At 50.2% G+C, this 26,054-nt stretch overlaps 2 protein-coding genes across 2 annotated transcripts in view; both read right to left on the bottom strand.

Moving 5' to 3' along the window:
* Positions 1–6,903, bottom strand: part of Oaz2 (ornithine decarboxylase antizyme 2) — a 38,822-nt gene extending 31,919 nt beyond the window's left edge. Inside the window, 1 exon segment of the mRNA XM_013009923.1 lies at positions 6,794–6,903. Coding sequence (XP_012865377.1) covers positions 6,794–6,903 — 110 coding nt within the window.
* Positions 6,904–7,877: 974 nt separating this feature from the next.
* Positions 7,878–26,054, bottom strand: part of Rbpms2 (RNA binding protein with multiple splicing 2) — a 27,276-nt gene continuing 9,099 nt past the window's right edge. The window contains exons 3-9 of the mRNA XM_013009922.1: positions 18,086–18,163; positions 17,263–17,301; positions 15,070–15,132; positions 14,628–14,778; positions 13,963–14,102; positions 8,618–8,688; positions 7,878–8,426 (exon numbers count right to left, since the gene is read on the bottom strand). Of these exons, the coding sequence (XP_012865376.1) occupies positions 8,626–8,688; positions 13,963–14,102; positions 14,628–14,778; positions 15,070–15,132; positions 17,263–17,301; positions 18,086–18,163 (534 nt within the window). The 3' untranslated portion in view covers positions 7,878–8,426; positions 8,618–8,625. The remainder of the gene's footprint in view (positions 8,427–8,617; positions 8,689–13,962; positions 14,103–14,627; positions 14,779–15,069; positions 15,133–17,262; positions 17,302–18,085; positions 18,164–26,054) is intronic.

Genomic DNA, 26,054 nt, shown 5'->3' with positions numbered 1-26,054 from the left:
AGGAGTATCATGAACTTTCCTGCCCAGGCTGGCTTTGAACCTAGATCCTCAGATCGTCTCCTGAGTAGCTAGGATTATAGGCATGAGACACCGGCTCCTGGCTCTCTGAGCCTGTTTGTGCTCAAGACTAGCACTCGGGCTGGGAAGGTGGCTCAGTGGTAGAGTGTGTGCCTCACATGCATGAGGCCCTGGGTTCAATTCCTCAGCCCCACATAAGCAGAAAAAAGCCAGAAGTGGCACTGTGGCTCAAGTGGTAGAGCACTAGCCTTGAACTGAAGAGCTGAGGGTCAGTGCCCAGGTCCAGAGTTCAGCCCCCATATCCAAAAAAAAAGACTAGCACTCTACTACTTGAGCCACAGTACCACTTCCAGTTTTTGAGTGGTTAATTGGAGATAAGAGTCTCACAGAGACTTTTCTGCCTAGGCTGGCTTCTAACTGCAATCCTCAGATCTCAGCCTCCAGAGTAACTAGGATTACAGGTGGGAGCCACTGGTGCCCAGCGAGTTTTTTTGTTTTTGTTTTTTGGGTCCAGTCATGGGGTCTGAACTCTGGGCCTGGGCGCTGTCCCTCAGCTCTTCAGCTCAAGGCTAGCGCTCTACCACTTGAGCTACAGCGCTACTTTGGGCTTTTTTCTTTTTGCTTATGTGGTGCTGAGGAATCGAACCCAGGGCCTCTGGCATGCAAAGCATGCGCTCTACCACTGAGCCACCTTCCCAGCCCCAGCGAGTTTTTTTTTTAATGCATTTAAATAAATAAACTTTTAAATACTCTCAGATAATTACAGCTATGAGCCAATGCCAGTGTCTACCTTTGAGTGTATGGGCTTTGCTCTTCTTTCATTTTCTCGGTCCAGTTACTGGGACTGAACTCAAGACCTGGACACACATTATCCCTGAGCTTTTTTTTTTTTTTTTTTTTTTTAAGGCTAGCACCCTACCACTTGAGCCACAGCTCTACTTCCCATGTTTTTTTCTTGTTTTTGTTTTTGTTTTGTTTTTTGGTCTCAGAGAGCCATAATCCTGAGATCTCCTGAGTAGCTGGGATTATAGGCATGGTCCTATAGGGGCTTTGCTCTTCTGATTCTCCTTGTTTGGTGGCTCTGCATACAGGTCTTTCTTCCCCAAGACATGGCTAATTCCCAGGAGACATTTTAGATTCCAGGAATGAGGACCTGGCTCAGAAGCCTCTAGAAAAAGCACTGTTCCTAACGGACAGAACCTGAGGGTGTCCTTTTCTGGAAGCTGAGGACTTGCTTTGGGGACAACTCATTTGAATGCCCCTTCCTTCCTTCCTTTCTTTCCTTTCATGTTGGCTGTGCGGCTTCAACTCAGGGCCTAGGCATGGTCCCTGAGCCACTTTGTGCTAAGGGCTAGTGCTCTACCATTTGAGCCACAGTGCTATTAGGGATGCCACCTCTTAGGCCACCCACTTGACTATTTTGGGAAGCCAAGCCCAGAACCACTACACCAAAGAGTCCACAGTCAGGCTTTATTAGTAGTATGTGTACATGTGTGCATGCATGCGCATGCATGTGCATACTATGTCTTGAACTCAGGGCTACCCACTGTCACTGTTTTTTTGCTACCAAAAAAACTTACTACCACTTGAGCCACAGTTCCACTTATTATTATTATTTATTTATTTTATTTTGCCAGTCCTGGGGCTTGAACTCAGGGCCTGGGTGCTGTCCCTGAGCCTCTTTGTGTTCAAGGCTAGCCTTTACTACTTGAACCACAGAGCCACTTGCAGCTTTTTCTGAGTAGTTTTATTGGAGATAAAAGTCTCATGGGGGCGCTGGGAAGGTGGCTTAGTGGTTGAGTGCTTGCCTTGCATACATGAGGCCCTGGGTTTGACTCCTCAGCACCACATAAGCAGAAAAAGCTGGAAGTGGCGCTGTGGCTCAAGTGGTAGAGCGCTCACCTTGAGCTGAAGAGCTGAGGGACAGTGCCCAGGCCCAGAGTTTAGACCCCACAACCAACCAAAAAAAAAAAAAAAAAGTCTCATGGACTTTCCTGACCCGGCTGGCTTTGAACCACCACCCTCAGCTCTCAGCTTCCTGAGTACCCAGGATTACAGGCATGAGCCACTGGAGCCCAGCTCATTTTCACATTTTTACTGGCTAAAATAAATGACTGGCTTCAAACCAGGATTTTCAGATCTCAAGCCTCCTGAATAACTAGGATTACACATGTGAGCTACCAGTGCCCGACCCACCATCATCTTACTGACTTGGAGGAAGGTAATAACAAGGACATCCAGAGGGAAACTGTCTTTCTCTCCATACCTGCACCAAACCAATCTCCTGTGGAGGAGGAAGGTGTTAAGCAAGTATTTTGTTTTTTCCCCAAATTAAGAACCACAATGTGTCTGGGAATGTGGCTTAGTGGTAGAATGCTTGAACAGTATGCATGAAGCCCTGGGTTTGATTCCTCAGTACCACATAAACAGAGCCAGAAGTGGTGCTGTGGCTCAAGTGGTAAAGTGCTAGCCTTGAGCAAAATAGCTCAGGGACAGTGCCCAGGCCTTGAGTTCAAGCACCAGGACTTGGGGGAAGAAACACAAGAGAGAGAGAGAGAGACGGAAGCAGGGAGTTGTGAGGTTCTTTCCCAGGGATGACAAGAGCCCTTAGCTTAGTGCTCTGTCTTGACTCATCCTGGTCCAATCACATTGGCCATTCAGGAACTTGAACTTCCTGTCCAGGAGTAGAAATGAGCAATCTCACATAGCCTTAAATTATTGGGGAGTGGGGGATACAGAGGGGTGAAAACCAAATCAAACCAAACAAAAAGCCAAACTCAAGTAATCTGCCATAAGGAAAGCTACCTCTTCAGTCAGCATTATGATCAAGTCAGCTTTCAGACCACATACAGTCTGAAAGTGATAGAGTGATCCAGCCAGACATAAGCAGTTGATGACACGATTGACCTTTGGTCAAACCAGGAAGTGGGTCTGCACAGAGAGCCCTGAGCTCTGCTCACACTGATCCACATGCTCTCAAAGATCAGAGCCTTCGCCTTTGTTTTTATTCAGGTTACTAGAAACAATTGCTGGCCCTTTCCTCCTGCCTGTGCTAGGCCTCTCTGGTCCCAATGTGGTTCCTGAGAAAGAAGCCCCTTTGACCGTGGGGCCCAGAATCACAGCAAATCATTTCACTCTAGATGAGAACTAGAAAACCTGGAAGTTGAACCTCTTCTCTCAGTGGGACCTTTTTAACTTGCTTCTATAGCTACCAAAAGTAGAAAACATCTCTCTTGTCTCATGGGGCTTTTTCTCTGGTGATCATGGAAGCCAGCCTATGTGGATGCTCTCAGAAGGTCTGAAGCCTACAGAAATGTGTTACTCCCGTTAGTTCTATGGTCAGGATCCTGGGTCCTAGGTGGTTTGGTAACAAGGCTAGAGTTAGAGCTGGGTGTGGCTCAGTGGTAGAGTGCTTATTACCCAGTGGGTGTAAGGCCCTGGACTGATTCTCAGCACCCCACCCCATCCCCAAAGCAAAGGGCGAAGGTCAGTTCAGTATGAAGTTGTCTGAGGCCTTATAAAATATTCTCTTATGATTTCTGAACCTCAAAAATACTAAGACTCCTGGGCCACAGTACAGAACATGAGATTTCAGGGCCAGGCTCTTGTAATCCTAGCTTACTCAGGAGGATGAGATCTGAGGATCTGGGTTTGAAGCCAGCACGGGGAGGAAAATCTATGACACTCTTGTTAGGTTTTTAGTAGCCGAGTAAGAACTGCACCACGCACGTGGTATTCAGGTAAGGGTAGGTTTATTCTTCATTCAGGCTGACACCAGGCCATCTTGGACTTCCACGTGGTGGGGAAAGGCCTGAGAAAGAGAGAGCTGGGAAAGATAAAGAGAGAGAGATGAGGAAATGAGCTAAGAGAGAGCTAGAAAAGAGAGAAAATAGCTAGAAAAGAGAAGAGCTAGAAAAGAGCAGAGAGAGGGCCGTCTGGGCCTGGGCTAGGTCTTATCTAGGGTATGGGTGGAGAAAGGTGTGGCCACATCAAATTCAGATGTGACCTCAGGGGATGCAGATGTGACCTCTTCCTGGTGTCCCAGTTGCCTAGGTAACGCAGGTACTAGGTGGAGACTTTGCTGCGAGGAGGGTGGAGTCTGCTAGCCATCCAGGAGCGAACCTTACAACTCTGATCTCCAATTAACTACTAAAAAAGCTGGAAGGGCTGGGAAGGTGGCTCAGTGGTAGAGCGCTTGCCTTGCATGCCTGAGGCCCTGGGTTCGATTCCTCAGCACCACATAAGCAAAAAAGAAAAACAGAAGTGGCACTGTGGCTCAAGGGGTAGAGCACTAGCCTTGAGCTGAAGAACTGAGGAACAGCTCCCAGGTCCAGAGTTCGGGCCCCACGACCGGACCCAAAAAATAAATAAATAAAAAATAAGAAAGCTGGAAGTAGAACTGTGGCTCAAGTGGTAGAGCATCTAGAGTGAAAAAGCTTAAGGCAGCACCCAGGCTCTGAGTTCAAGTTTCGGAACTGGCACCAAAACAAACAAAAAGCCTTCAGTGATCAATTCACTTAAGAGTCAAAGCACAGCCGGGCGCTGGTGGCTCATGCCTGTAATCCTAGCTACTCAGGAGGCTGAGATCTGAGGATCACGGTTCAAAGCCAGCCCGGGCAGGAGAGACTGTGAGACTATCTCCAATAAACCACCAGAAAACCAGAAGTGGCTCTGTAGCTCAAGTGGTAGAGCGCTCGCCTTGAGCTGAAGAGCTGAGGGACAGCGCCCAGGCCCAGAGTTCAAGCCCCACGACCGACCAAAAAAAAAAAAAAAAAAAAGAGTCAAAGCACATGTGTAGCAATCTTTCATTTCTTAGTAAAGACAAAAGAAAGGAGAAAATATGTTTCCAAGTTAGCCATAGGAAACACTAATTTGGGGTGTACAGTGGTACATGCCTGCAATCCCAGTATGGGGGACAAGGGTCAGAATGGGGGGGCCTAGACAGGAAGATGACTGAGGCAGGCCTACACTACTCTTGACACCCACCCTTAGGAATTAAAAAAAAAAACAAAATGTAATCAGTGAATACCTGTGTTTATACACATTCTTGTGCTATCAATAACCCTTCTGCTAATTCTGTAGGGGGTGGGGGGAAGAAATGAAGTCATGAAAAGGAAATGAAGTCACAAAGAAGTGACAGGGTTCTGTGGAATGAGATCACTATTCCTCTTCTCTTGGGCTCCTGAACTGTGCTGTACTTCCTGCACACAGGGGCAACTGATGTCTAGGTCGTGGGCTGGAAAGGTCTTGCAGTAAACAATACCAGAGAGACTGCCTGCACAGGGCTAGGCTGACCAGATGTGGCCAGCAGGGGGCAGAGTAGGGCCCAGGGAAGGGACTGAAGGCAGCTGGCCAGGGTTCTCTAGTCCTGGCTTGGGGAACTGTAGGGAGAGGCTGCTGAGCCTGTAGGGCCTCTGTCTATCTATCTGCCTCCCTGAGTTGGTAGACCAGAAAGCAGGAACACAAGTGGGACAAGCAGCAGCCAGTCACCACTTCCAAGTTCCCCAGCTATTAAATGGGATCAGAGACACCCTTGGGGAAGACACACTTTCTGGTAAGTGCATGAACCACACAATCTTCTGATCTCAGCCTCCTGAGCAGCTAGGGTGACAGGTATGGGTCACACAGGAGGCCAGCCTTTTGTTTTTGGAATAGTGTTCTGCCAACTTTTGTCCAGCCTGCTTTCAAATTCATCTTCGTATCTCTACCACCCCCCCCCCCAGGTAGCCGGGATTATAGGCACGTACCACCAGATCAGGCAGAATTCAGCTGTTTCTGACCCCAGCCTTCACAGTGCCCTCACTAGAAAGTCAGGGCAGCTCATCAACTTAACTCTAGTGGGTCCAGAGGTGACTACCCAAGGCCCTGCCCCAAGAAAAACCCCCAATGGAGCTGGGGCGCCACCTCTGGAATGGGGGCAGGGCTTTCCTCCCGGAGCCAGCCCCTCCCTTTCAGGCCCAGGCCTAGGCCCTGCTCAGTAAAGCATGAAGGACACCTTCAGGGAAGCCACAGGCACAAGGGCCTTTAAATTATGGAGCAGTTTCCATAGCCCCTCTCTCCGAAGAAGCCCAGGCACCTCAGCTAAATAATTCACCACCTCAGGAAGACCCAGTGGTTCTGGACACAGCAGAAGTAGGTCAGGCTTCAGCCCAGCCCTGGGTGGAGTCAGGCCCCCCCACCTCCACCCCGCCCCCCAGCTCTGCCATGTTATGAGGGGCTGCAGGCAACGGGTCCGGCTTGCTTTTGGCCAATGTGGTAAGGACTAGATAGGAAAGGCCCAACCATCTCTTCCTGGCACAAGTGCTGCCAACTCCTCTCCCTCTCCTCCTTGAGCCTGGGCCTCCTGGCAAACCATTATCTGCCACGCAGAGGCCCTGTGCTTGTCCATCTGATGCATATCAGCCTCGAGCCGGTCAGCTGACTCCAAGTAGCCAGCGGCAAACTCCCCAGACCCAAGCTGCCAGTATGGGCCAAGTGAAGAAAGGGGGAGATGGTCACGTGGGTGACCCTAGGTGCAGGGGAGGCGGTGGCCTGGGCTGGTCACAGCCAGGGGAGTTTTGCTCAGAAGGTTGTGGAAGGACCTGCAGTACAAGTGAGGCAGGCCAGCGTGAACGGGATGGCAGTAGGGGATAGAGCAGCATTCCCAGGTGGGCATGGATGGACAAAACTGACAGAACACCTCAGCTGGGCGCAGCCCTCTGGTAGGAGATAGATAGGTTTCAAACCACCCCACAGACGAGGAACAGGATTCTCAGGGCAGTTCCAATGGGCTGACCAGGCCACCTCCGCTCTTGGCGACCTCCATAAGGTTTGAGCCTTGATGTCATCCACAGCCTGCGGGGCAGTCGAACCCTCGTCGGGCGAGATTCCAGGGTCCTCCAGCATAGCCCCGCAAGATGCACACCAAGGCCAGACAGAGTCCAGCACTCCAAACTTCAGTCCTTTCTTCCTAGAGGCCTCAAGACCACAGACCAGCAAGGTTGACGCCAAATCAAGGAAGGCCCAAAGAGAGAATGCAGGTCCATCGCTCTCAGATCTATCTGGGGTGGAGGGGGGGGTGATGCTGAGCGCAGGCAATATCGGTCTGTACCCTCAGAACCCTAAGAATGAGGTGAACTCATCTAGCACAGTGTGGGCCGATAGACACGGGCCCAACAGTTGGACCCGGAGACTTGCTTCTGGGCCAGCCTGAAGAGGAAAGGAGAGAGAAGATGGGTGCCAGCATCCCCCCAACCCCCCAAGCCCCAGGTAGCAGGCTGTCCTCCGACTCTGTCCTCCTCGTAGAAGCTGGAAGCAAAGGTCACAGAGAAGTCAGTTTAAATTTTTTCTTTTTTATTTTGCAATTCATATATTATCCAGTTTCACATTCTCACAGGATCAGCAATTACAACAACAGCCGCCCTGTCTCCCAAGTCTGAAAGGGCAGGGCGGCCAGACGCACGGCTGAAGGCGAAGCCCTGACAGGCTCACAAAAGAAAACAAAATTGCACAATTCCTGCTGTATTTCATCTTTCTTAAACCAACGCCTGACACGAAGGCCCACTGCTGAAGAAGAGGGGGGGGGAGGAAAAAAAAAAAGTTTCTTCTTCTACAGGCCTCAAACGAAACATTAAACTTATCCGACAGGGCGAACGAGGTCTCTTCAATAATTAACGGTACACATGAAAAAGTCCTTTATGATGCATAAATATTTTGTTACACGGGGTACAAAAATACTTTCACGTTTTGGTTGGAGGCTTGGGGAGGAGCAGGCCAGGAAGGGCACTCTGCGTGTGGGGTTGGTGGATGGTGAAGGGAAGGTGGTCTGGGACGAGGCATGAAAGGTGCGCACGGTGTACATGTTAGGTGGGAGTGGGGGTTGGGGGAGTGGTCAGGCCTGGACTTGTTGGGGGACAGTGGGGCGCTGGGCCCTCAGGGAGAAGTGGCCACTGGGCTCAGGGTGGGTCTGGAGGCCGGGTGTGGAGAGGACCAGGCATGATGAACCCTGAGTGCCAGGACCTGTTGCTATGGCGACAGTGTGGGAACAGTGTACACTCACATATACACAAGTTTGAAGTGTCTTAAAGCTGTGCCAGAGAACATGCAAAATTAAACGCCTCGTTCCCTTGAGGGGAGAGCTATGGAAGGGAGTTTGTGTGGGAAGTCAGGCCAGGCTGGGGTCCTGGTGAGGCTTCTGAGCAGGGTTTGGGGTGTCTCAGCCAGAAGTTCCCCAATGGGCCTGGAAGGTTTTGGAGCCGGGCTGTGGGGTGGGGCGGAGCAGGGCTGGGGAAGGGGAGAGGGGTCCGCTGAGGCAGGCTTAAGATTCACAGTGTCGGCAGGGCAGCGGCAGCTGTGCAGGGGAACGGAAGTCTGGGTCCTGCTCTGGCCCCACCACACAGTCCCAGAACCAACTCCCTGGTGAACAAGACCTGGAGAGGGGAAAAGAGGTGGCCATGAGTGGGGGAATAGGGCTTGGGGGTGGGAGGATGAGGGAGTCTTGGGGTTGCCTAGCACTGTGAGCTCACTGGTAGAGGGACTTGGGCAGAGGGAGGACCCAAGGCCTGCAGGAAGCCACCGCCTGGAACCCTTTCCACCCCAGGCCTCTGGGGCCAGCACTTACCAAAAAAACTAACAGAACTGGCGGTACTTCCATCCTTGCTGGGCGCTATCAGAGGAGGGGTACCAGCGCACCTGCAAGGGAAGCCGGCGTCATGAGCCACATGGGACCCTTTGCTCTCAGCACCAGCATCTCTACTGTGGTGCTGGTTATCACTGACCACCTGGCAAAGCTCACTTCTGAGAACCCTTCCTCCTGAAAACTGGAAAGCACACCTGCCTGCCTCCTCCATGGCAAAGGCTCAGACAGTCATAGAGACATGGCCACTCTACTGAGCACAGCCATGTGTTAGGCTGTACCCGCTGGCAGGCAGGGGTCTTGGCAGCTGGGACCAATAATGCCAACAACCTGCCCTTCCCCTTCCCTTTTACTGGGAGATCCAAACTTCCTAACATCACCAGGAAAATAAGCTTGATAACGTTTTGTGCTGCTTCTTGGCATACCAGTACCAGCTACCAGACAATGGATACAAAGATCAGGTAGACGGGGATGAAAGCACATCAAAAACCAAATTCATGGGGCTGGGAAGGTGGCTCAGTGGTAGAATGCTTGCCTTGCATGCATGAGGCCCTGGGTTCGATTCCTCAGCACCACATAAGCAGAAAAAAAAAAAAAGCCAGAAGTGGCACTGTGGCTCAAGTAGTAGAGTGCTAGCCTTGAGCTGAAGAGCTGAGGGACAGCACCCAGGCCCAGAGTTCAGGCCCACGACCAGAACCTCCCCCCGCCCCCTCCCAAAAAATATCTCCACTTATGGTTTTCTAGTGATCATAGTTCAAAGCCCTCCTGGGTGGAAAGTCCGTGAGATTCTTATCTCCAATTAACTACCAAAAAACCAGTAATGGAGCAATGGCTCAAAGTGCTAGAACTCTAGCCTTGAACAAAAGAGCTTAGGGACAGTGCCCAGGCCCTAAGTTCAAGACCCACAATGAGCAAAAAAGAAAAAAAAAAAAAAAAGGAAAACACATCAGGCCAGGTGCCCACAGATGTGAGCAAGGGCACCCACCTGAGTAGATTCTGCCAGCAGCAAGCAACAGACTTGCTACCCTACTGGGTACTGGGAACTGGGCCAAGCACCCCAGGAGATCTACATTACTAACAAGGCAAACTGTCCTAAGACTTCAGTTAAATGAAGAACTATGCACAGCAATTACAAAAGACTCACACTTATGGATTTCCTTATATACCTAATCCCCTATACCTTCCATATCTGAGGATTCCAAGTAGGTGCTGGGAGTGGGGCTTGAAATGAGGGCCTTGAGCTCTTGCTTGGCTTTTTTGTTTAAGACTGGTCTTACTGGAGCAACTTCCACTTCTGGCTTTTGGCTGGCTAATTGGAAGAGGCTCATGGACTTTTCTGCCTGGGCTGGTTTGAAACCTGGATCCTCAAACCTCAACCTCCTGAATAACTTGGATTACAAGTGTCAGCTTAGGCCATCATCTTTATATAGCAAACCCCACAATGCCACCCACACCTACTCTCAGCCTCACCCCCTTGGAAGGCTGAATAGGATAGCTTTGTGGCAAGTCAGAGCAAGAGGGATGCAAGGCCTTTCCTTGCCTGCAGGCTGAGTCTCCATGGAGGCCTTGTTCAGTCTGGGTTACAGGGTAGTAGAAGAGCATGCAGTTGAGTGAGTAAAATGGGGTAGAGAAAGCCATGCATTGGTGGCTCACGCCTGTAATACTAGCTACTCAGGAGGCTGAGATGTGAGGATCATGGTTCAAAGCCAGCCCGGGCAGGAGAGTGATTTATCTCCAATAAATCACTAGAAAACTGGAAGTGGTGCTGTGGCTCAAGCAGTAGAGTGTTGCCTTGAGCTGAAGAGCGCAGGGACAGTGCCCAGGTCCAGAGTTCAGGCCCCACGACCGACCAAAAAATAAAAATAAAAAAAAAAATTTTAAAATGGGGTAGAGAAAGTGGGTATTGATTCTCATCCCCCCCCCCCTTGTCTTTTAGCTGCTATGTTTTCTTGGTGTCACTGCTTGCTCTCTGTTTTCATGTTGGTCCCCTGGTCTCACAACAATCCACTCAGACTTGGGATCCAGTGTCCACCCTTTATTGAGCGACTCCTAGCCTCTATTTCTAGGGCAGTGCTGTCACGGGGCGAGGAGGAAGCTATTGGAAGGAACAGGAAAAAATAAAAAATAAATGTGTACACACACACACACACACACACACAGCCAGGTGCCAGTGGCTCACATCTGTAATCCTTGCCACCTAGGAAGCTGAGATCTGAAGATCGTGGTTCAAAGTCAGTCTAAGCAGAAAAATCCATGAGACTTTTTTATTTTGGCTGGGGGGGAGGGGGAGAGGGAGAAATTGGTTTTACAAACAACCTTATCTGTTATAATAGTAAATGAAGGGAGAAAATTTGTCCACTCTCCATCACAAGCAGCATCTGCAGACCAAGTCACTACATTTGGAGAGACTCCATGCGATACTTTAATTACCAAAAAGCTGGAAATGGAGCTGTGGCTCAAGTGGTAGAGCAACAGCCTTAAGTGAAAAAGCTCAGAGACAGCCCAGGCCCTGAGTTCAAGCCCCAGCATGGGAACCAAAGAAATTAAAACTGGAAAAAAAAAAAGTGTCACTATCTGCAATGTACTTCCCTGCTTATTACAGCCATTCATTTCCTCAGAGCTTCTTTTATGGCTGAAAAAAAGGGATACAGAGCCACCTGATGAGTAGTCTCTTAGAAAAATGCCTCATTCCTGGGGCCGGGAAGGAAGGTGGCTCAGTGGTAGAGCGCTTGCCTTGTATGCATGAGGCCCTGGGTTCAATTCCTCAGAACCACAGACGCAGAAAAAAAAAGCCGGAAGTGGCGCTGTGGCTCAAGTGGTAGAGCGCTAGCCTTGAGCTGAAGAGCTGAGAGACAGCGCCCAGGCCCAGAGTTCAGGCCCACGACCGGACACCCCCCCCCCAAAAAAAGAAAAATGCCTCTTTCCTTTAGGGTAGCCTCTAATCCCTTCCAGGAGGCTGGGCAGAAGTCAGACACTGAGGTTTCAGAGAGACAATGATGTTATTACACACAATCCTTGGCTCCCAAACTCTATACTGCCCAGCATCTCTGCCCACCCAATGCAATGCAGTCCAGCCTCTTCTTTTACAGATGAGGCTACAGAGGCCCAGGGGTGGAGATCACATGCTACCCAGTGGCAGAGCCAGGGTAAGAGGCGAGGAGCCCTGTGAGGTGGGCTGTCTGATTTTCACTCATTGCTTACCAGAACCCACGGGGTAAAAGCAGCCCCAGGCACAGGTGGCTCATGCCTATAATCCTAGCTACTCAAGAGGCTGAGCCGTGAGGATCACAGTTCAAAGCCAGCCCGGGGCAAGAAAGCCCCTAAGGCTTTTCCACAGCCCCACTTCCAGCTTTTTTCTTTTTGCTTATGTGGTGCTGAGGAATCAAACCCAGGGCCTCAGGCATGCAAGGCAAGCGCTCTACAACTGAGCCACCTTCCCAGCCCGTCCTTAAGACTCTTATCTCCAATTTAACCACCAGAAAACCTGGAAGTGGTGCTGTGGCTCAAGTGGTAGAGCGCTCACCTTGTGCTGAAGAGTTCAAGATAGCACCCAGCCCCGGATTCCCAGGCCCAGAGTTCAAGCCCCACAACTACTACCACCAACAAAAAAAGCAGCCCCACAGACCTGGTCAGGACAAACACAGAGGCTCCCCTGGCTTTGCTCTTGTATCAAAATCTGGTTTCTGCTCCTCCAGCTTCCTACCTTCATATGACTGTTCCAGCTGTTTGTCAGGCTCAGCTGGGGACAGCACCAAGTTTACCACAATTCTGCTCAGCATATTCAAAAGGTGCCATAGGGAGAATTCTCTGTAGGATAGCAGTCTTCTCAGGTAGTGACCTCTGAAACAGAACTTCCTACCTTGAATCTGGGCAAACCTTGACATCACTGAGCCCCCTCAGTGGGCCTGAAAATGGGTAGGCATTCAGCGCTCCCTAGGACCTCCCCTCCACCCCCAGCTACAGCTTCCACTTTCTGGGAACTCTCTCCCTCCTTTCCTTCCTACTGCCCAGGCCAGGTAGCCATATACTGTCTTAGAATCACTTCCCTGACTCGAGGCTGGGGTGGGTTCGAGATACCCCTCAGCCTCCCTCCTAAGGCTACCTAGGACCATCCTGTACACATTCCTGGTAATGTCCTGTTGTAGCCACTGTGAAGAATTGTCCACCCTCCCCCCACCCTGCAAACATACAAAGAGATGAGTCCTCCTGCTGTGCCATACTTCAGGGCCTACAATAACCAAGTCAGACAGAGTAGAGCCTACATGGCCACGCCTCCTGGTGCAGCCCACGGCGCCCAACATCCCCTGAAGCACCTGCTCCTCCGTCCTGCACTGTGACAGCAGACAGTGTCCAGGCTTCATGGAAACCAGAGCAAACACTGAGATGCCCAGACATCCAGACGTAGCTCTGGCCTCATATCAAACTCACAACCACCCTGAAGCATGAAATATTCTTCTCATTTCCAGATGAGTAACATTCAAGGCACAGAGACCTTTAAAACCTTGAGGAAGGGCTGGGGAATGTGGTTTAGTGGTAGAGCGCTTGCATGCCCGGGGTCCAATTCCTTAATACCATATAAACAGAAAAAGCTAGAAATGGCATTGTGGCTCAAGTGGTAGAGTTCTAGCCTTGAGCAAAAGAAGCCCAGGGACAGTGCCCAGGCCCTGAGTTCAAGTACCAGGATTGGAAAAAAAAATAAAGATAAAAAACCTTGAAGAAGCTGGGTGCTGGTGACTCATGCCTGTAACCCTAGCTACTCAGGAGGCTAAGGTCTGAGGATCTTGGTTCAAAGCCAGCCCTCTCAGGGAAGTCCATGAGACTCATCTCCAATTAACCACCAGAAAACTGGAAGCAGAGCTGTGGCTCAAGTGGTATAGCACTAGCCTTGTGCAAAAAGAGCTCAGGGACAGTGTGTAGGCCCTGAGTTGGGGCCGCGGGGGTGGGGGTTTGTGGGGAGTGGGAGGGAGGTAGAGGCTGAGGAAGTTCATAAAAACAGGAAGAGACAGAGGCAGTTGGTCAGGCTCAAGATAAGATTCAAACTGAATCCGGTAGCCACAGGTAGAGCAGAGCACAGGGTAGCCCTGGACTATGGTATCCAAGGAGGCCAGGCATAGCCAGGCCTGAGCACCCACAGCCTTCTCCTGTGCTTCTTCCATGTGAACGCACTGCTCACATTCTCCCCACCGTACCCTAAACCCTAATAGCAGGAACCTGTGGCTCTCTGAGTTCTGTTGCAGCCCTGCCGACACAAGTGGCCCACCCACATCCCTGTAGGTGTACAAAGCCTGGCAGTTTCAAGCCCTCCCACTCCTAAACCCAAAGCGGCTTACCTGAGCATGGAGAGCAGCAGTGGCAGCAGGGTAGGTGAATGCTGAATGGGAGATGGCCGGGGTCAGCTCTGTGGTGTACAGAGGGTAAGGAGCCCAGGCCTCTGAGGATGCAGGGATCAAAGCAGCCCCCATCAGGTCATCTATAACAGGAGACAACGGCCTCCACTGTCAAACACTGCTCTCCCTTCCCGCCACCCCCTTCCAACGGAGAAGGGGACTGGGTATGCTAGCTGAGCCATAAGCCCCACAGCCTCTCTGAGGACCCCAAGACTCAGGAAGGAAGCTAGGGCAGCATACGGTGAATGCCCGATCTGTTCTAGAAGCTCTGACACAGACCTCAGCCCATCTCAAGCATGGGAAATCAGAGAACACTTCAAGAAAAGTTGGGCGACTCTGACAGTTCAGAAGCCCAGTCCCTTTGAGGTTCAGATAAGGGATGAATAAGGAAGGAGGAGGCCAGGAAGGCTGAGACAGCTGACTATGATCCAAGAACCTCCTCCCCTCCCCAGGACACTCCCAGCATTCCATCCCACCTGAAAAGGGGACCGAGACGAGACTGATGCCCTCAACAACCATCTGAACACCTCTACATGCAACACCAGCAGGCCCTGCCAGCGTGGGCCAACCAAAGGAACAGAACGAAGGCAGCTCGGAGTGGCACTCACAGGGGTCCCGGGCGATGAAATGTGCTCCGAGGGCGGGGTGAACGTTGGCAGGATTTGGTGTTGCCATTAGCTTGCTCTTGGCCATCTTGGTGTTGGCTTTGGCAAACTCTAGCCTCAGGGTCTGTGAGTTCTCAGGATCAAATCGAATACCCTACCAAGTTGGAGAGAGACACACTTTGTAGGACCCACGCTGTCAGCTGCCACAGAGGCGGAGTCCAGATAAAAGCTCACTCAAAAGACTTGTGCACAGAAGTGCCAGGCAGCAGGAATGCTGGGAGCTTGTAACCGCATTTATCACAAGCTGTGCAACCAAGGGCTCTGCTGTGGCATGGTTAGGGGAATAAGTCCATGGGCAGACCCTTTCCTTGCGTATGCAAAGGGGAAGAATTGTGGAAGATAGGACAGGGATAGTCAAAGCAATGTCTGTCCTCTGTCTACTTACATTCAGTGCATTCTTAGCTGCTTCGGCTCCTGCCCGGCTGTCAAAGATCACAAAACCAACAGGCTAAGAGGAAAAAGAAAGAACATCTTTCTTGCATTTCTCTTAACATTCCATCCCACCTCCAACACAAAACAAGCAAGCAAAAAAGTGCGATCTGAGGATTGAGGTTTGAAGCCAGCCTGGGCAAAAATCTTTGAGACTTATTATGCTGGGGCTTGAACTCAGGGCCTAAGGCACTTTTTCTCTCAAGGTTATCATTCTACCACTTGAGTCTCGGTCACTTCAGTCTTTTTTTTTTTTTTTCTGAGTAGTTTCTTTGAGATAAGAGTCTCAGGGACTTCTCTGTCAGGACTGACTTGGAACCAAAGGCCTCATATCTCAGCCTCTTGAATAGCTAAGATTATAGGCATGAACCACCAGAACCCAGTTCTGAGACTGGCCTGAACTCTGGGCCCGGGCATTGTCCCTCAGCTCTTTAGCTTAAGGCTAGAGCTCTACCACTTGAGCCACCTTCCCAGCCCAGTTCTGAGACTCTTATCTCCAATTAATCAAAAAGCCAAAGAAGCTGGGTGCTGGTGGCTCAAGCTCATAATCCTACCTGTTCAGGTAGCTCCCCAGTTTAAAGTCAGTCCTAGCAGGGAAGTGGGTGAGACTCATCTCCAATTAACCACTAGAAAACCTATGTGGAGCTGTGGGTCAAAGTGGCAGAGTACTACATTTGAGTGAAAAATCTCCAGAGCTGGATGCCAGTGGCTCACACCTGTAATCTTAGCTACTTAGGGGGCTGAGCTATCTGAGGATCACAATTTGAAGCCAGCCTATGCGGGAAAAATCCATGAGACTCTCATCTCCAATAAACTACAAAGAGAAGTCTGGAAATGGAGCTGTCCCTCAAGTGGTGCAGCACTAGCCTTGAGCAGAAGAAGCTCAGAACAGTACCCAGGCCCTGAGTTCAATGACCAATCAAAAAAAAAAAAAAACAGCCAAAGAAGAGAGGCATGGAGGGACCATAGGGTAGCCAGTTCAGTGAGGTAGCACTTGCCTAGCATGTATAAACTCTTGGGCTTAATCTCTAGGACCACAAACCAACAAAAAACTATCTTCTAACTAAAAGTCTTTGTCCTGATGAGAAGATAATGGAGAAGAGTAAACATCTTGTCTCTGCCCTCCTAAGGTGCAACTGGAGTGGCAAAAACCACACTTGAGGTCCAGCCTTCCTCCTCCCTCCCCAGTCTCAGGACTACACGGTGGGAACAGACCGTTCCCCCCTCCCACTGCATTGCACATCACAATTCCAGTGGAATTTTTTCCTTTTTTCTTTGTCGGCTGTGGAGCTTGAACTCAAGGCCTGGGCGCTGTCCCTGCACTCTTCAGCTCAAGGAGAAAGCTCTACTGCTTGAGCCACAGAGCTACTTCTGGTTTTTTAGTGGTTGTTGGAGATAAGAGTCTCAAGGGGCCAGGCGCTGGTGGCTCACACCTGTCATTCTTGCTACTCAGGAGGCTGATATCTGAGGATCTCAGTTCAAAGCCAGCCCTGGAAGGAAAGACTGAGACTCCCATCTCCAATAAACCACCAGAAAACCAGAAGTGGCGCTGTAGATCAAGTGGTAGAGTGCTAGCCTTGAGCTGAAGAGCTTAGGGACAGCGCCCAGGCCCAGAGTTCAAGCTCAAGCCCCAAAACCGACAAAAAAAAAAAAAAGTCTCATGGACTTTCCTGCCTGGGCTGGGCTGGCTTTGAACCATGATCATCAGATCTCAGTCTCCTGAGTAGCTAGGATGACAGGCGTGAGCCACCAGCGCCCAGCTCCAGTAGAATTCTTTTTAAATGTATGTGGACGGTGCTGTGTACCAAGTTCATCAGCCCAGACCCCACAAGGCAGCGGAAGCCTCTGAACCCGGGCCTTATGCACCAGGGGTCAGAGCTCAGGTGCCATCTCTTCTGTTCTCAAGCTGGGGGTGGAGTGGAGAAGGGGCAGGCAGCTTCCCTGAATCCTCAGTGACAGTGGCTCAGGAGTTGCCCTTGCCTGACTGGATAGTGAGGAAGAGGAGGAGGGACCTGGAGGCCACCCTGACTTCAGCCTAAGATAGAATGGGACAACAGGTACCTCAACCTTAGGGAAAGGCAACAGGCCTCAGTCCCACACCCAGCAACCAGCCTGTGCTGAGAGCAAGAAAACCTAGAAGAGAAATTACCTGTCTGGAGGTGAGCTTGATCAGAGACCCTTCGTAACCCTGCGGAGAGAGGGGGCCGTCACGGGGGGAAGAAGGTCAGAGGCTTTGATTGTGCTAAACCAGCTTTATCCCCACCAGCCTCAGCTCTTCCCAGAGTTCCTCTGAATCCTTTTCCCCTTCTCCCCCAACAAAGGAGATCCCAGTGCCTGTGTTCAGAATCACGTGGTCTGGCACATGGAGTAGCATGATGTCGGGCACTCGTGTTTTTTCACTGACATGTAGTAAGAGCATGGGCCTTACCTTTTCACTTTTCTCATCTCTAACTGGAAAAGACTACACTGAATTGCCAAGATTCCTCATACTGCAAAGTCTGTTAAGATCAAAGGGCTTGGGGCTGGGTATGTAAGTTAGCGGTTGAGTGATTGCCTAGCATGCATGAAGCCCTGGGTTCTATTCCTCAGTACCACATAAACAGAAAAGCCTGGAAGTAGTGCTGTGGCTCAAGTGGTAGAGCACTTGTCTTGAGCACAGAGAAACTCAAGGACAGTGCCCTAGGCCCTGAGTTCAAGCCCTAGGACCGGCCAAAAAAAAAAAAAATCAAGGGGCTACAGATAGATACAGCTCAAGTGGTAGAGTACCTGTCTAGCAAGAGTAAGGCTCAGAGTTCAACTGTATAGTTGAAGACTCAGAGGCCTGAGAGGGCTAAGCAAGTGGCATAGGACAAGTGAATTTAACAGAACCAGACAGAGCAAGGTGAGTGACATTTTGACACTTTCCCACATCTTTCTGCAGCCCAGCACCAACCAGAGATTCATTCCTTATGCTTCTCCCTGATCTGACTCACCTTGAATGGCCGGAAAAGTAGATAAAGTTCTCTGGGCTTAATGTCCACGGGGAGGCCACTGACGAACAGTGTCCGGACCTGGGGACAGAGACCACAGTGGTCAGGGCCAGGCTACACAGGAAGGACAGGGATGGTGCTCTTCCTCTAGTCTGGGAACTAGTCCTAGAACTTCAGGAGAAATTCAGTACTGCCTCCTCCAGACATTGAAGCAAAATAACATTCACAGTGTCAAAGATTTGTCAAAGCTCCTTCTGTGTACCTTCCCTTTTTTTTGGGGGGGGGGAGGGGTGTTGATACTAGGGCTTGAACTCAGGACCTGGATTTTAGCTTCTCCGCTCAAGGTTGACAATATACCACTTGAGTTACAGCTCCGCTTCCAGCTGTTTGGTAGCTACATGGAGATAAAAGCTTTATAGACTTTCTTGCCTGGGATGGTTCTGAATCTCAGTCCTCAGATCTCAGCCTTGTGAGGAGCTAGGATTAGAGGTGTGAGCTACTGGTGTCCAGCTTACCTTTCTTTTCTAAGCCATCCTGGAGGTGTCACTCAGCAAGCAGCTGCAACTTAATGTCCTTAAGCAGACCAATGGCAGCAGAAAGGCCCTGATGGTTAAGCGCACCTGCCTTTCTTGTATCTTTTTCATCAAACAGGTGAAGCCGGCAATGCTAAACATTACGGTCAAAAGTTGGTGGTGAAGCCAAGTCTAAACACCAGCTGTGCATCCTGGGACTCCATCCAAACCTGACCACATGAGCAACTTGAGGTCCTGAGGTAAGTCCTGCTTCCAGACCTCCAGGTGCTACTACTGTTTCTTTTTCTTTTTTCATAATTAATATATTCTGGTATAATAAAATGAATTTTACGATTTTTTTTTGGTCAGTTGTGGGGCTTGAACTCTGGGCCTGAGCACTGTCCCTCAGCTCTTCAGCTCAAGGCTAGCACTCTACCACTTGAGCCACAGCGCCACTTCCAGTTTTCTGAGTGGTTTATTGGAGATAAGAGTCTTAGGACTTTCCTGCCCGGGCTGGCTTTGAACCGTGATTCTCAGATCTCAGCCTCCTGAGTAGCTAGGATTACAGGCGTGAGCCACCAGCGCCTGGATAACAATTTTATTTCTTATGGTGTGTGTGTGTTTTTTTTCTGGCTAGTCATGGGGCTTGAACTCTAGACCGCGCGTGTGTGCGTGCGTGCGTGCATGTGTGTGTTTTCTTTCTGGCTAGTCATGGGGCTTGAACTCTAGACCGCGCGTGTGTGCGTGCGTGCGTGCATGTGTGTGTTTTCTTTCTGGCTAGTCATGGGGCTTGAACTCTAGACCGCGCGTGTGTGCGTGCGTGCGTGCATGTGTGTGTTTTCTTTCTGGCTAGTCATGGGGCTTGAACTCTAGACCGCGCGTGTGTGCGTGCGTGCGTGCATGTGTGTGTTTTCTTTCTGGCTAGTCATGGGGCTTGAACTCTAGACCGCGCGTGTGTGCGTGCGTGCGTGCATGTGTGTGTTTTCTTTCTGGCTAGTCATGGGGCTTGAACTCTAGACCGCGCGTGTGTGCGTGCGTGCGTGCATGTGTGTGTTTTCTTTCTGGCTAGTCATGGGGCTTGAACTCTAGACCTGGGTGTTATCTCTGAGCCTCTCTCTTTTTCTTTTTTTTTTGGTCAGTCATGGGTCTTGAACTCTGGGCTTGGGCGTTGTCCCGGCTCTCTTCAGCTCAAAGAGAGCTATTTACCTCTTGAGCCATAGTACCACTGCAGGTTTTCTATTGGTTTATTGGAGATAAGAGTCTCAACGGCTTTCCTGCTTGGGCTGCTTCGAACCTTGATACTTACAACTCAGCCTCCCGAGTACCTAGGATTATAGGTATGAGCCTCGGCAGGCTCTCTGAGCTTCTTTTGCTCAAGGCAAGCATTCTATCACTTGAGTTCCACCTCTGGGTTTTTTGAGTGGTTTATTGGAGATAAGAATCTCACCGACTTGGGGCTGGGAAGGTGGCTCAGTGGTAGAGCACTTGCCTTGCATGCCTGAAGCCCTGGATTCAATTCCTCAGCACCACATAAACAAAAAGAAAAAAGCCGGAAGTGGCACTATGGCTCAAGTGGTAGAGCGCTAGCCTTGAGCTGAAGAGCTGAGGGACAGTGCCCAGGCCCAGAGTTCAGGCCACACAACCGGACCAAAAAAAAAAAAAAAAAAAGGAATCTCACAGACTTTTCTGCCTAGGCTGGCTTCAAACCATGATCTTCAGATCTCAGTCTAGTAGTTAGAATTACAGGCATAAAATCTTGGCACCCAGCTTATCTTTGTTTCTTAAGATAGGGTCTGACTATGTATAGCTCAGGCTGACCTCAAACTCTCAGACTCCTCCAGCCTCTCCAGTACTGGAATTATAGGCATAAATCACCATACCCAGCTAATGCTACTATGTAAAGTCATTGCAACAGATACTAAGCTCACCCAGACTATCGGATAGCTGTGATGGGATGGAGGTTTTCCAGTTTAGAGCCATTAAAAACACATCTTGAAACTGTGGCTTCCTAAATAATGAAAGATCTGAATGAACAGCAATGACTATTTTGAAGGTCCCCAGTGCTGGTTTATGGAGAAGTGTACATGCCCCACCCTACTATGAAGCCACACATGACAGCAGGTGCTTGCTCATAACCTGGAGGTAACAGTCTCTTGGGTCTGTACGCGTAGGCTGATTTCAATCCTCAGATCTCAGTCTCCAAAGTAGCTAGGATTGCAGGTGTGAACCAAAGTTCCTGGCCTCTAGATTGTTTCCCCCCATTTGTGGGCCTTGAATTCTGGGCCTGGGCACTGTCCCTGAGTTCTTCAGCTCAAGATAAGCACTCTATCACTTAAGCCACAATGCCACTTCTGGTTTTCTGGTGGTTAACTGGAGAGGTGGCCCAGTGGTAGAGTGCTTGCTTTGCATGCATGAGGCCCTGGGTTCGATTCCTCAGCACCACATAAACAGAAAAAGCGAGAAGAGGCACTGTGGCTTAAGTGGTAGAGCACTCACCTTGAGCTGAAAAGCTGAGGGACAGCACCCAAGAGTTCAGGCCCACAGCTGACCCAAAAAAAGTTTCACGGACTTTCCTGCTTGGGCTGGCTGTGAACCACAGGCACCCAGATCCTCCAGACTGTTTGAGTCTTAGTAACATTTTTGCCTGGATTTATCTTAGATTGTCTTCTAATCTCTGCCTCCCAAATAACTGAGATTAAAAGCAGTTACCACCACACCCAATCCATACACATTTTGTGCTGGTGGGGGCTTGAACTCAGTGCCTGGGCACTATCCCTGAGCTAATTTTGCTCTTAGGCTAGTGTACTACCACTTGAGCCACAGCTCTACTTCCAGCCTTTTTTTTTTTTTGGTTGGTCATGGGGCTTGAACTCTGGGCCTAGTTGCTGTCCCTGGGCTCTTCAGCTCAAGGCTACACTCTACCACTTGAGCTACAGTGCCACTTCTGGTTTTCTGGTAGTTAATTGGAGATAAAAGAGTTTCCTGGACTTTCCAGCCGGGGCTGGCTTTGAACCAAGATCCTCAGATCTCCTGGGCTGCTAGGATTATAGGAATGAACCACCAGTGTCTTGCTACACCTTGTTTTTTTTTTTTGGGGGGGGGTCCGGTCGTGGGTCCTGAACTCTGGGCCTGGGCGCTGTCCCTCAGCTCTTCAGCTCAAGGCTAGCACTTTACCACTTGAGCCACTTCCGGCTTTTTTCTTTTTGCTTATGTGGTGCTGAGGAATCGAACCCAGGGCCTCAGGCATGCAAAGCAAGCGCTCTACCACTGAGCCACCTTCCCAGCCCCTACACTTTGCTCTTTAAAGGCAGTAGGATCCCTACTATACATATCTAGTCTGGCAGAGATGAGATCTGCCAGGAAAGGATAACAGGGCCTGAGTGCCCACTCTCAGGTAGTTCGGGTCTACCCCTGCAGATGCCATGAGAGTGAGCACAAGCTGCCAGCTGGCTTGGACCCCACTCAGCAGTCTTTCTAGTCCCTCCTTTTAGGATGGTTTGGGTCAAGGACCCAGAGCCAGAGCAGCAACTCAAAAACCTCTGCCTCAGCCCGGCCCACAGCCCCCACATCTCACCCAGGCTAATTTTAATCCCTTGTTCAGATGGCTCCTTTCTGGCCAGACCTCCCCAGAGGCCCTTTAAATAGCAAGTTCTCAGCACAGAGTTCCCTGCTTGGGGTGGGGGTGGATCTTTTTCTCATCTCCAGCTCAGATTGTTTCCAGCCTTCTCGCTGGACCCCAAGATCCTTTTCCTCTGCTTTCTATCCTATAGGTTCTGTAGTACCCAAGCCTACACCACAGCTCCTGCCTTTCAGGAAACAAAGCAGTCATGGCTTGGGGGATGTGCTCCTATCTGCCAGGCCCCAGACCCCGTGTGAAGCCCAGCCTGGAAGGCTGAGCCACCGAATTCTGACCTGAATATCCTCTTACTTTGCTCTAGCCACCCCAGGAGATGACAGCCCCCAGCTACCTCCTTTGTCTAGCTTGCGACACTGAGGTCCAGAAAGGCTTGGTAACTTGCCATAAGCATGTTGATTAGTACAAGGAGGGCAGAGCTGGATGAAACTGCAATACCTTGACTCCGAGTCCATGCAATCCACCTGGGCAGCCACATTAGCCCACAGCTCAGTGAAAGATTATCACATGTCACTTCAATATATGTGCACTCATCCGGCTTGTGGCCTTTGAATGGCAGTAAAGCCAGAGTGATGAGAGCAGAAAAAAGCAACATCTTTCCCAGTACACCGAAGTGTAAGGATCAGGAGGCTTCAGGCTAGCCTGTGCTATATAGCAAGATTGTCTCAAAACAAGGAAGTCAGGCACTGGTCGCTTATGTCTATAATTCTAGCTACTCAGGAGGTGGAGATCTGAGGATCATGGTTCAAAGCCAGCCCAGGCAGGAAAGTGTGAGAGACTCTTATATTCAATTAACCACCAGAAGACAAGAAGTAGAGCTGTGGCTCTAAGTGGTAGGGGAGCTAGTCTTGGGTGAAAGAGCTCAGACATAGCACCCAGACCCTGAGTTCAAGCCCCATGACTGAAGGGGGGGGTGAAGCATCAGGAGGTCATTTAGTTCAAATCACTCACTTTACAGATGATGGAGAAACTGAGGCTATGGAGAAAGTGCCAACACAAGCTGAGGGCATGTAGTTATTTCTTCAAGTCCTGACCAACCAGTCAGTGTCTCCAAATGCACTGGGTCATTCCTCCCAAGGTACTTCCTGGTGCCAGCCTCAAGGCAACCAGACCTGCCATCGAGGAGAGTGGATGCAGACCAGGATTCAGGCACTACGAACACAGCTAACTGATGCCACAAGGAAGAGGCCCACCAAAGAATTCATGCCCTGCCTAAGTTCAAGAAGCTGACATATGAGATAAATGTTTTAAAGCCAAGCACCAATGCCTCACACCTATATAATCCTAGCTACTCAGAAGGATGAGATCTGAGTGTTACGACTCAAAACCAGCCTAGGCAGGAAAGTTTGTGAGGCTCTGATCTCCACTTAACCACCAAAAAGTCGGAAGTGGAGCTGTGACTCAAGCGGTAGAGTGCTACCTGTAAGGTCTGCTCTGGATGGCGAGCAGACTCCACCCTCCTCGCAGCAAAGTCTCCACCCAGTACCTGCGTTACCTAGGCAACTGGGACACCTGGAAGAGGTCACATCTGCATCCGCTGAGGTCACATCTGAATTTGATGTGGCCACACCTTTCTCCACCCATACCCTAGATAAGGCCTAGCCCAGGCCCAGACGCCCTCGCTCTGCTCTTTTCTAGCTCTTTCTCAGCCCCCTTCTCTCTCTGCTCTTTTCTAGCTCTTCTATTTGCTAGCTATTTTCTCTCTTTTCTAGCTCTCTCTCTTTCCGAGGCCTTTCCCAGCCATGTGGAGGGCCAACATGGCCTGGTGCTAGCCAGAACGATGAATAAACCTACCCCTTACCTGAATACCACGTGCGTGGTGCTGTTCTTAACTCGGCTACCTCTTTTTAAAAACCTAACACTACCCACGAACAAAAAAGCTCATGAAGCCAGGTGCTGGTGGCTAACACTTGTAATCTTTGGTAGTCAGAGATCTGAGGATTGAGGTTTGAAGCCAGCCCAGGCAGGAAAGTCTGTGAGACTCTTTATCTCCAATTAACCACTCAAAAACCAGAAGTGGAGCTGTGGCTCAAAGGGGTAGAGTACTAGGCTTGAACAAGAGAGCAAGAGCGCTCAGGGAAAGTGTCCAGGCCAAGTTCAAATCCCAGGACTGGCACGCGCACGTGCGCACACACACACAGAGTATTTGGAAAAAGCTAGAAGGAATAGTTACACAACCCCCAGGCTGCTCCTTGTCTTTTTCCACATACACGTACCCATGCTTTTACAGAAGCATCCACAGAACTCCAGGGCGCTCTCTTGCCTGTCCTAAAAGGTGAAGAGCAACCTTGGCCCTTTTAGAACGTAAGACAAGTGCAAGCTGGGGGTGAGGGGGTTCTTAAATTCAACACAGACCAGGACTAGTCAGGACTGTGTTGTCATACAGACCATCAGAGACATGGCTGGACATGACAGCCAGCACCAGGCCTGCTGCTGAGGGGAACTGACCAACTTCTGCCACCACTGGCCCAACACAGTCCAGCACTGCCTGCTGGGTCTACGTTGCAAGCAGTCACTTATTGGCTGGCTTCCCAGGACCATCCAGGTCTTCATTGTCCCAAGGACTACAGCCTGGGTGCATTAGGCTCTTTCTGACCGGACAGTGCTGAACCTTGAGTACATGGGGGTCCCAACAACCTAACTTCCCCCTCAACTCTAAGAGAACCCTCAGCCTCACTCCCAACATGAGGTTCCCCAGGGTATAAGAGGAACACAGACAGGACCAGTCCTGTATGTTCAACCCTGTTCCTAAGGTGAGCCTCTGGGGTATAAAGTACCCCTTCTGGTAAACAAGGGGCTTTAGAAGAAATGTTTTGTTTTCCTTTCAAGCAAAGTTTCACTTTGTATTCCACACTGGCCTGGAACTATGCAGTCCAGGCTGCCCTCAAACTCTCCCATCCTTAAAAGGAACTTCTTGGCCTCCCTATCTAATCCTTGAGAGATGGCGGGGCGGGGATGGGGGTGGGGGAGAATGGGACAGGCTCCCCAAACCGCTGATTCTATCCTTAGAAAGAATCAGCTACAGGCTGACCTTCCAGGTATCCCTGCTTCCTGCACAACCTCTCCTGCCACAGGTTATGTTCATGTTCTAGAACACAAGGAAGAACAGGAGCCCATCCACACCTAAATGTCGGTGAAATTCTCCTTTCTGACAAACCGCTATTTGTTAAATGAGTGGCAGAAAAGATTATACTGAACAAACTTTTCAGGAATGTGCTAGTGACCTCCAAGGAAAGAGCCTACCAGCACAAATTCAGGCTTTTGTGGAACAGCCATCCAAGCAGGACTCTGCCTTTATTTATTGGGGGGGGGTGTCTTGGTCTTGGGGCTTGAACTCAGAGCCCGGATGCTGTCCCTGAGCTCTTTTACTCAAGGCTAGCAACTCTATCTCTTTGAGCCCCAGTACCACTTCTAGTTTTCTAGTGGTTCATTGGAGATAAAGAGTCTCATGGACTTCCCGGATGGGCTGTGATGAACTGTGATCCTTGGATCTCAGCTTCCTGAATATCTAGCACCCAGCTTTCCGCCTTTATCTTATTTTATTATGTTTTAGTTTTTGGTGCTAGTCCTAGCACTTAAACTCAGGGCCTGGGTGCCATCTCAAAGCTTTTTTTGCTCAAAGCTCAGCACTCTACCACTTATACCACAGCTCCACTTTCAGCTTTCTGGTGATTAACTGGAGATAAGTGTCTCAGGAAGCTGGGCACCTGTGATTCAAGTCTGTAATCCTAGCTACTCAAGAGGCTGAGATCTGAGGATTGCAGTTCAAAGCCAGCCAGGGCAGGAACATCTGTGAGATTCTTATCTCCAATTAACCACCAGAAAA

Source organism: Dipodomys ordii, unplaced genomic scaffold, assembly GCF_000151885.1.
Source record: "Dipodomys ordii isolate 6190 unplaced genomic scaffold, Dord_2.0 Scaffold11, whole genome shotgun sequence".
Taxonomy (NCBI): Eukaryota; Metazoa; Chordata; class Mammalia; order Rodentia; family Heteromyidae; genus Dipodomys; species Dipodomys ordii.
The sequence above is the reverse complement of the archived record's forward strand: the minus strand, read 5'-3'. Positions and strand labels throughout refer to the sequence as shown.